Source organism: Gymnoscopelus microlampas (genome assembly GCF_963454915.1).
Source record: "Gymnoscopelus microlampas genome assembly, chromosome: 6".
In the NCBI taxonomy this organism is placed as follows: domain Eukaryota; kingdom Metazoa; phylum Chordata; class Actinopteri; order Myctophiformes; family Myctophidae; genus Gymnoscopelus; species Gymnoscopelus microlampas.
Window position 1 is genome coordinate 3,354,230 of NC_139943.1, and position 10,135 is coordinate 3,364,364.

The window sequence follows — 10,135 nt, forward strand, 5'->3', positions numbered from 1 at the left end:
TTATATGAAGATAAGATTAAAAGATTGACCCTGTTGTCGTAGCATTGATCTTCAGTGATGCTTAATGGCCTTAATGTCCGTTCTCTACAGAGGCAGAAATCGACGTACGGATGCGTGAGGAGTTCTCCAAGGTTTGCTTCGAGACCCTCCTCCAGTTCTCCTTCAGCAACAAGGTCAGCACCCCCCAGGAGGGCTACATCTCCCGCATGGCGCTCTCCGTGCTGCTCAAGAGGTCCCAGGACGTCCTGAGACGCTACGTGGAGGACGAGAGGCTGAGTGGACGATGCCCCCTGCCAAGGTAACCCCCCCCCCCTCATGAACTCAACATGCACACTCACACATCGCACCAAAAAACGTTACTATACAGGAAATGGGGGGAAAAAAACATCCAATGTAGTTATTATTTAGTCACAAGGTTGTTTTTAATACTTTCTATTGGTTCATTGTTTATAAAACTCACAGACACACTTAACACTTTCATGTACACAAATCCACGGAGCACTGCTGCCCTGTCAGCTGCTGTCACTGACTGCTCACGTTACTCTTTTACCTGCTTTTCACTAACTTTTACCAAAACTAACTTTACAAAGATGTGCAGAAAATCTGGACGAACCTGTGTAGTTTATGGCTGCTCCAACAGCCAAGCAGGTAAAGAGTAAACGTCAACAGACGGACAGAACCGTAGCAGCAGAAGCTGATGAGTCTTGACATGCGAATGACCGGCGCCACCTACAGGGCAGCGCTCCGTGGATTCGTGTAAAGCAAATCTACAAGCTTACATCTGAAAGGACGTAAACATATACGTCCTGGGCAGGCAATGTGTTAAAAAGAACACAGAACTGTCTGACGGAAATAATACGTTTTCTCACCATTACGAACAGGAATTGTGTGAAGAGAGAAAGTGAGTGGAAATGGTTAAACAACATTTGGTGTTTTTTAGCTGCATTTGAAGCCAGCTCAACTCGGTGGTAGCTTTGTAGATTTTGCAGCAGCTACATAGCCTCGCGTGGCCAGACAATATCACACGACACACTGCGTGGATATTAGTCTGGTGTCTTATCAACGATAGATTTTTTTCCAAGTGGCGGTTACAAAAAGATCCAAACGGACTCTATTGGTTAGACCTAAAACCAATCAGAGCAGTGCTTCCTGCTACGTCACACACAAGCGCCGGTGCTGAAATAGTAAACAACGAAAGCTAGCTCCACTCGTATTTAGTCTGGTAACCAGATGAAACTATTCTTAACACATCTTTCTTTCCAACAAAAGCTTTAAGGGCAAATTGTTTGTTCGTCTGTTATTTCTAACGCGTTTACTACCGATGCTATGGCGGCGTCCATCTTTGTTGTGAAAAACCGAAAATGAGTCTCCTGCATTGTACGTCATTGCTCCAAATAAGGTGATAAGCCCGCCCACATTTGGACACTGGGCCCTGATTGGTCCCTCACGACTTCGGAGGGAGATAAATGAAATCTCTATTGAGGGGGGCCAGACCTAATCTGCCGAGGGCTAAAGTGCGATGCAATTTTGCAACGGCAGATTCGTCTGGAACCAGGCTAGCAGCTACAAGCGGCTTCAATTACAAACGTCATGTCGCTGGCATCCATTGAAAATGAATGGTAGCCTGTAGCTTTGTGTCTTCATGTCGCTGGCATCCATTGAAGCTTGGTATCTGCCAGCGTGTATAACTGTGTGTGAGAGAGTGCTTTCAAGTGCAAACAGAAGCTTAAAAGAACGTGTCGTTTATTTTCTCTGTCTCGTCTCTTTCGTCGCAGGCAACAGGTGACGGAGATCATCTTCGTCTTGAAAGCGATCAGCACTTTGATGGACTCACTTAAAAAGACCCAGCCGGAAAACGGTGAGCTTTCAGAACTGTGCCAAGAAAAAAAAAAATAGAAAAAAACACATTTTAGATCCTTTGAAAGAAAGACGAGGCAAAAACAAGAAGGAAAATGCTAACCTACATTAGCATATGTGTCAGCTATTAATTTCACATAAATGTGGTCCTGCACGCTGGGGACCGCTTTCTAAATGATTATTTTTTGTGTTTCTGGTTTCGTGGGGAGATGTATTTATATGGGACCCAACAAGGTTAATCCATTGAGACCGGGAAAGAATCTGTGTCATTTTAAGATTTTCTTTGGGCTATTCAAAAATAGACAGATCTACAAGCTCATAGCGCGGCACCGAGTGCAGCGCTATGAGCTTGTAGATCTGCTATTTTTTGAAAAATTGTGAAAATTTTAGCAAATCTTTGAATATACTGTATATATATCTTTTTTTTTAAGCGAACATTTGTAACTCAAATATTTGCTTCTGGGGGGGGGTCCCTGGAACAATATATTTTGAGATGGGGGTCCGCATTTCAGGGGTCCTTGACATGAAAAAAAGTTTGAGCCAACATACGTTTTTTTTTCTTTTTCCAACTGTTAGGATTTAGAAGAAATGTGTAGAATCCCCCAGAAGCAAAGATTTGAGTTACAAATGTTCACTTTAAAAATATATATTTTTTTTGTTATCAATTGTTTTTATTATATCAAAAGTACAATCACATTTTTAAATGAATACATATTTATTTTTTTTCAACAACAAAAACAAGATACAACAACAACTTAAAACAGAAACAATAATAATAAAAATAAAAATAAACCCACCCACCCCTCCCCGGACCAACAATGTCTCAAAATGTAAGGATCAAACACTATGCATATACCTGTGCAATGTCATAACACTGTTATACAACATTTAAACCAAGTCTTTAATATATATATTCAAAGATTTGCACACATTTTCAAGATTCTTCAAAAATAGGCCATCTACAAGCTCATAGCTTGTAGATCTGCTATTTTTGAATAGCCCAAAGAAATCGTAAAATGTTCCCGGTCTTAAAGGGTTAATTAGGCCATTTAGACTGTCTGTGAAATGCAGAAAGATAGAAATGAGACGAGCAGTGATTACGTTTTTGAAGTGCCCTTGAACTAAGTGTTTGCGTTCATAGTGTTGACATGTCCTCTTATTATACAGTAAGTGACATTGGGCTTGTTTATCTGTGAAGTCTCTTGTACTGTAAAGTGTAAACATACTGGCGGTTGTGGGTTTTTTTGGGCTTGTTTCTAAAGTGTAGTTACTCATTTGGGCTTGCTTCCTAAATGTTGTTTAAACCAGTGGTTCTCAAATATGTTCATGTCAAGGACCCCCAAATGAATATGTATTTGGCCCCCCCGACCCTCCCATCTGAAAATATTTAGTGCCAAGGACCCTCATACAAGGTTTGTGTAGATAGGATGTTTCAACCATTTTTTTTTTGGTGAAAATAGCAGATCTACAAGCTGCTATTGTAGATCTGCTATTTTCAAATGGCCGATATACAGGTAGCCTATATACGTAGGGTTCAAGTGGTTCAACTGATTTTGATGCTACATCATTAAGCCTAGTCGCTTCTTATTGGGCTCGTTTTTGTAGAACTGGCGGCTTTTTTTTCTCTCGCAAATCTGGCAACACGGTTTGCATTCTGTACGGCTGTCAGTGGAATGACAGAACATTGATCTGGGAAACTGTTTCAATAAGAAACAGTTTCCCCCGCTCGCCACACACGCACACGCACACGCCTCTCTCACTCGCTCTCTCTCGCTCGCTCTCTCGCTGTCTCGCTCTCTCTCTCACACACACACACACACACACACACGCGCGCGCCCGCCCAACTTTGTCTTTCATGTAGCGTAGCGGTACATGAGACTCGGGCGGAATGCAGTGATTCCGTGCCGCCACGTTAATATTGGAGCGTCGGGTTTATATCCTTAACCCAGCCAGGTTGTGTAGCCTACATAACTCTCTATGACATAACTCCATAACATAGGACAAGCTACTGTAAGTTTGTAGACCTCACTGTCAGTGAAAAGATGGTCGGGGCTCCCGAAAATTCTCTCGTAGAAGCGCTGCTGCGCTGAAAATAGCAGATCTACAAGCTCACAACGCGTCGCGATGCGACCTGTTGTGAGCTTGTAGATCTGCTATTTTCAAATAGCCAATGCAGCCATGCAGATCTGCAAGCTTAACCGAATGACTGTTAAAGCAGTTTGTTTAAATTACTTCATAAAATGTTATATTTTCACAGGGATTATTTATTAGAGTAGATATATACATTTATGAGTGGAGTATGTGTCCAGATGCCTCTCAGACGCCTCTCAGACAGTCAAACAATGGTGCTCCGCAGGTCTAGAATGGAATAAACGGGAGCAGCCAACGTCAACAACTGGTCTCGACCAGACGTGAGATCTCAGCGTAAAGTAGGATGAAGCCCACGTCAGGATATATTGATAAATGCCGAAAGGTGCGGTGATCACGCCGTACGCTCATTATTCGGGCTGCACCGCGTTGATAAATGAGGGCCACTGTGTGCCAGAGGTTTATTAAAATAGGATACCTTCAGTGCCTGCATATCTTCCATCCACTTACGTTGATACGTTTCGTGCTGTAGAAGCCCCGACGCTGAAGTGCATGTAAACAAAGCCTGCGTGCGAGACGGCGGAGGGTCCCGACTAACGCCTGGGACAATAGTATTTCTAACGCCTTGGATGATCCCAAAGTTTTGTTAGACCGGACCGTTTATTTTATACATTTCAAAAATAGCAGATCTACAAGCTCATAGCGCTATCAAGTGCCGCGCTATGAGCTTGTAGATCTGCTATTTTTTTTAAATCCTGAACATATGTGCAAAAAATATATATTGAGATGGGGGTCCGTAGCCAAATACATATATACATATGTACATATACAGTATATATATACACATTTTTACATGAAAAGGTTTGAGAACCACTGATGTTATAGCAACATAAGTGTTGCAGAAAACTGTTAGGATTTAGAAGACATTTGTAGAATGGGCCTCAGGTCTTAATGGGTTAACTGTGATAACCCTCTGTCTCTCTCTCTCTCCTCTGTCTTGTGTCCATGGTGACCAGGGACGTGCACAGATAAACTCTCGGTGGTGCTAGAGCACCTGCCCTTTGCCCTCTTGACCAGAAGTGCCCTTTTAAAAAAAGTTTTATTTTTTTCAGTTTACAGCAGGGGTCTTCAACAGGGGGTCCGGGACCCCTAGGGGGTCCTCAGAGTTACTACAGGGGGTCCGCCAAATCTTTATGTGATATGATTTTTCTTTTTACCATAACCACTCGAAACCTAGCATCCCTTTTCTGAGGAGAACTTTAGCCAAAAATAGCAGATCTACAAGCTCACAACGCCTCGCAGCGCGAGGCGTTGTGGGCTTGTAGATCGGCTATTTTTGGCAAAGAGGTATAGGTGTAGAGGGAAAAAAGAGCAGACCAAGTAAACAAAAAAAAGTATAATCTTAAACACAATTTTATACAATATAGAGGGGGGTCCCTGCTTCATCTCTCTCTCTCAGCTAGGGGGTCCTTGGCCTGAAAACGTTGGAAGACCCCCTGGTTTACAGTATGTAGCCCATGGGTGACATCGATCAATTCTGGATTAAAAGCTTCTAATATATGAACAATTTCCCCAAAACGTGCGTTGTTGCAATTTTATTCTATAAATCTCACACTATACTAAGGCAGCAAGGTGCCCTTTTTTTTTTTTGAACTTGAGCACCTGCCCCTCAAAATGTCTGTGCACGCCACTGATGGTGACACTGTCCCCTCTCCAGTGGACTGTAATAACCCTGTCTCTCTGTCCTCTGTCTTGTGTCCTGCTGGTGGGACATGCTGTCCCCCTCCACAGTGGACGGCAACACATGGGCCCAGGTCATCGCCCTCTACCCCACGCTGGTGGAGTGCATCACCTGCTCCTCCCCGGAGGTCAGCTCCGCCCTCAAGGAGGCGCTGATGCCCTTCAAAGACTTTATGCACCCCCCTGTCTGCACAGTGCAAAACGGAGAGTCCTGACCTCCTGACCTCCTGACCGCACCCACCAACACAACAACAACAACAACAAACAACAAACAACCTTTTTTTTTTTCTTTTTCCCTTTTTTTCTCTTCTTTTTTTTACACAATGAAGAATTCATGAATGTGTCTTGACTCCAAAACATACACACACACACACACACACACACACGCACACACACACATACACACACACACACACACACGCACACACACACATACACACACACACACGCACACGCACACACACACACACGCACACGCGCGCGCGCGCGCACACACACGCACACACTGTATTAGGGCTGAGCAATATATAGATATGATATGGTCGATGTCGGGTGTAAACCTCATATGTCCAAAACTGTTACTTTTCAGGATTAAAAAAAATAAATAATTATAATTATTATTGAAAATAGTGACAATAGCCGATCTACAAGCTCACAACGCCTCACGATGCGAGCTTGTAGATCGTCTGTTTTCACTACTTTTGTGTGATGAATTAACGCATTAATTTACGAAAAAACATAAAAAGTTGAAATTTGGAGATACAAGGTTTCTGCCTGACAACAACAGTTTGGTAATATGGTGATATGTCATAGGAGGAGTTGACTCTTCTTGGTTTTAATCACATAAGGCCTTTTTTATACTTTGAGAATTATCCGACCTTTCATTTTCGTTTTGTGTGGCTGAAATAGCCAATTATCGAGGTATTTGGTCAAAGGATATTGTCATTTGATTTTGTCCATATCGCCCAGCCCTAAGACAGACACACACACACACACACACACACACACACACACACACACACACACACACACACACACACACACACACACACACACACACACACACACACGTGCTTCTAAATTACGCCGCACTAGCGCCTAAGGCCGCGCCCCCTTGAACCCAAACACTCCTCCCACGGCCGCCTTGAGTGACAGCGATGCGTCCAAACAGAGCGAACAGAAGGGTGATCTAAAAGAACTAAGACCTGGCTGTAATGTAATAGAAGTATAAATATAATAATTGGCTGTAATGTAATAGAAGTATAAATATAATAATTGGCTGTAATGTAATAGAAGTATAAATATAATAATTGGCTGTAATGTAATAGAAGTATAAATATAATAATTGGCTGTAATGTAATAGAAGTATAAATATAATAATTGGCTGTAATGTAATAGAAGTATAAATATAATAATTGGCTGTAATGTAATAGAAGTATAAATATAATAATTGCGTTGTGTCATCGCCTTGATGATATACATATACATAACTGCATTAGCCTATGATCTCATAGCAAACGCTCAGGACGGCCGTTGTGGGGGGGGCGTGTTTGGGTTCAAGGGGGTGCGGCCTTAGGGGCTAGTGCGGCGTAATTTAGAAGCATGCCACACACACACACACACACACACACACACACACACACACACACACACACACACACACACACACACACACACACACACACACACACACACACACACACCAGTGGATGGACATTTTCACCAGGTGAAGCCCCTCCCCTCCCCATCCTTTCAACGGGACAGTAACTCATCTCATGGTGACCGCGACGCGCTCGGACCTCCGCTGATAACACACACACACACACACACACACACACACACACACACACACACACACACACACACACACGTTGTGCTTCTAATGCCAGCCCCCCGCCCCTACCCCTACCCCCACCCCCGCCTCCAGCGGCTGGAGGCGGGTGTTCTTAATACAGTGGTTCTCGGGGGTCCGGGGACCCCCCCCCCCCCCCACGAGTTTTTGAAGGGTGTTCCCTTACAGGAACGTATCTCGTAGTAGAAAAACGGAACCAAGTGGACCCTTACCTACCACGTCTAAAACTCGTTAAGAGCGAACGAACGGAACCAAGTGGACCCGTAAGTATGTAGTCCCAGAGATTACAAAAAAGAAATGGTATCGAATGGGGGGGGGGGGGGGGGGGTCCGAGGCTTAAACTGGGAGGGGTCCTTGGAAATGGGGGGAGAAAGAGAAGGTTGAGAATCACTAAACTAAGCTTTAGTGGAACCTCCAATCTACACTGTAAAATCTGTCAGTGTTATTATGTTTAACCCATTGAGACCTGGAACGCATCTGTGTCACTTTAGATTTCTTTGGGCTATTCAAAAATAGCAGATCTACAAGCTCATAGCGCGGCACCGAGTGCCGCGCTATGAGCTTGTAGATCTGCTATTTTTGAAAAATCTTGATTTTTTTTTTTCTTTCAAAAAACATTTTTAAGACTCGCCTCAGGTCTTAATGGGTTAAAGGAGTAGTACACCCAAAAAATGTCTTATTTTCTATCAATTACACACCCCATAAAGCCTTGAATTCATGGTGGTTTGGGGGGTTTTGTCGCATTCCTAAGCCAATAATTTTGGCTTAGGAATTTTGTGTCTCTTACCGGGTACATTAGCCGATTGGAGACGGTAATCTTAATTATTGGCTCAGGAATGCGACAAAACCCCAAAAAATCCATGAATTCAATTCTTCATGGGGTGTGTAATTGATAGAAAATAAGTCACTTTTTGGGTGGACTACTCCTTTAAGGGTCCACTTTTGTTCCATTTGTACAACTCTCTGAGTTACAGACCGACCCCCCCGTTAAAGGGTTCATTTTGTGGGACCGCTGGGTGGGTCCCCCGGAACCGCACGTTGAGAAAGCGGTGTTGTAATAAATAATTGCAGTGTTTTCTCTCTCTCTCTCTCTGGGTTTGTAGCTTCGTTCTATTTTCCTTAGACGAGGAGAGTCGGTGTACAGTGTGTGGTGTTCATGATGTAATTAAAATTAAAAAAAAATAATAATAAATAAATACTTGGGCTTTATTGATCTCTAAAACAAAACGATAACATAATCGAACGAACGGAAAAAAACAAAGACTTTTTTTTTTTTGTGACATTTTCAAAACGGTGAAGGATTTTATGCAAGCAAGAAAATCTGAGCCGTAAACATTCCATTATGTCATCATTTTAGAGACGGCCACCTGCAGAAGGGATGTACTGTACTCTATGTGTCTGTACACACAATAAACAGGACAGATGTACAAACCAAACCAACTGTGTGCGTGTGTTCCACTTACTTCGTGTCACCTTTTGCTCTCTGCCACCGACACTAGGGATTATGGGGGACCATATAGAAACCTCCTATCTCCATATTCTAACTTTTTGGGGGTTTTCGTAAATTAACGCCCTTCTTTATCATGCTACAGCGTCACACAAAAGCATCAAAAGTAGCAGATCTACAAGCTCGAAACACGGCGCGCAGCGCCGTGTTTCGAGCTTGTAGATCTGCTACTTTTTGCTATTTTTGAATTTGAATCCTGAAAAGTAACAGTTTAGACATATGAGGTTTCCACCCGACAGACGATATGAAAATTTCATGTGATTATTGTGGGCAAAAATAACTGCAATTAACAATGTTTTTGCGTTAAGGTAGGGTAAGTGATATTTCTTGGTTAAAACAAAACGTATTGTGTTAAAAGGTTAAAGCACTATATTGTGATAGTAATCATTGCTATAGAGTGTTTGTTCAGTAACAGGAGTCTCCCTGTCTCTCCAGCTCTTTAATAAACAGAAAATACATTTTTCGGTAGGTGTCAAAATCTCAGCCAATCAGGAGAAAGTACCCATTTTTAAGCTTAATTTTTATAGTGTTCCAGTTCCATTTTTTTCTGCTCATTTCTTAGCGTCATCACTAACAATTTCACTTGTTTAATCTGTATCCTGATTGAGTTCTCTGTCCTGATTGGATAAAATTGGAAATGAAACTGAAACTGAAACGAAAATACATTTTCTGTTTAATAAAGAGGTGGAGAGACATGGAGACTCCTTTTACTGAACAAACACTCTATAGCAATGAGTACTATCAGAATATAGAGCTATTTAACACTTATTTTAACCAAAGAAAATCACTTAGCCTACCTTTAATCAAAATATGCTTTAAGAAATTGCTATATTTCTATCGTTCACTCACCCCACATGATGTGATGAATAGGAGGAGATTTTTTTTTTTTTCGTTCCTTTACAGCGAATGAAGACATCCATTGGCAAAGCAAATATACTGCTCAAAGAAATGTAGGGAACACTTTGATCCCTTGAGTATTTTGACTTTTCATGAACTGTGTACAAAAACTGCTCAAAAGAATGAAGGGATCAAAGTGTTCCCTTAATTATTTTGAGCAGTGCACTTGATAAATTGAGGGCTATATTAACAGC

General features: G+C 42.2%; 1 protein-coding gene across 2 annotated transcripts in view; it reads left to right on the forward strand.

Annotated features, from left to right (window-relative positions):
• mon2 (MON2 homolog, regulator of endosome-to-Golgi trafficking) overlaps window positions 1–8,065 on the forward strand; it is a 148,562-nt gene extending 140,497 nt beyond the window's left edge. For both annotated transcript variants that reach the window (XM_084060094.1, XM_084060095.1), the window contains 3 exons: window positions 91–298; window positions 1,776–1,858; window positions 5,737–8,065. In XM_084060094.1, the coding sequence (XP_083916220.1) occupies window positions 91–298; window positions 1,776–1,858; window positions 5,737–5,900 (455 nt within the window). In that variant the 3' untranslated portion in view covers window positions 5,901–8,065. The remainder of the gene's footprint in view (window positions 1–90; window positions 299–1,775; window positions 1,859–5,736) is intronic.
• Window positions 8,066–10,135: the final 2,070 nt, after the last annotated feature.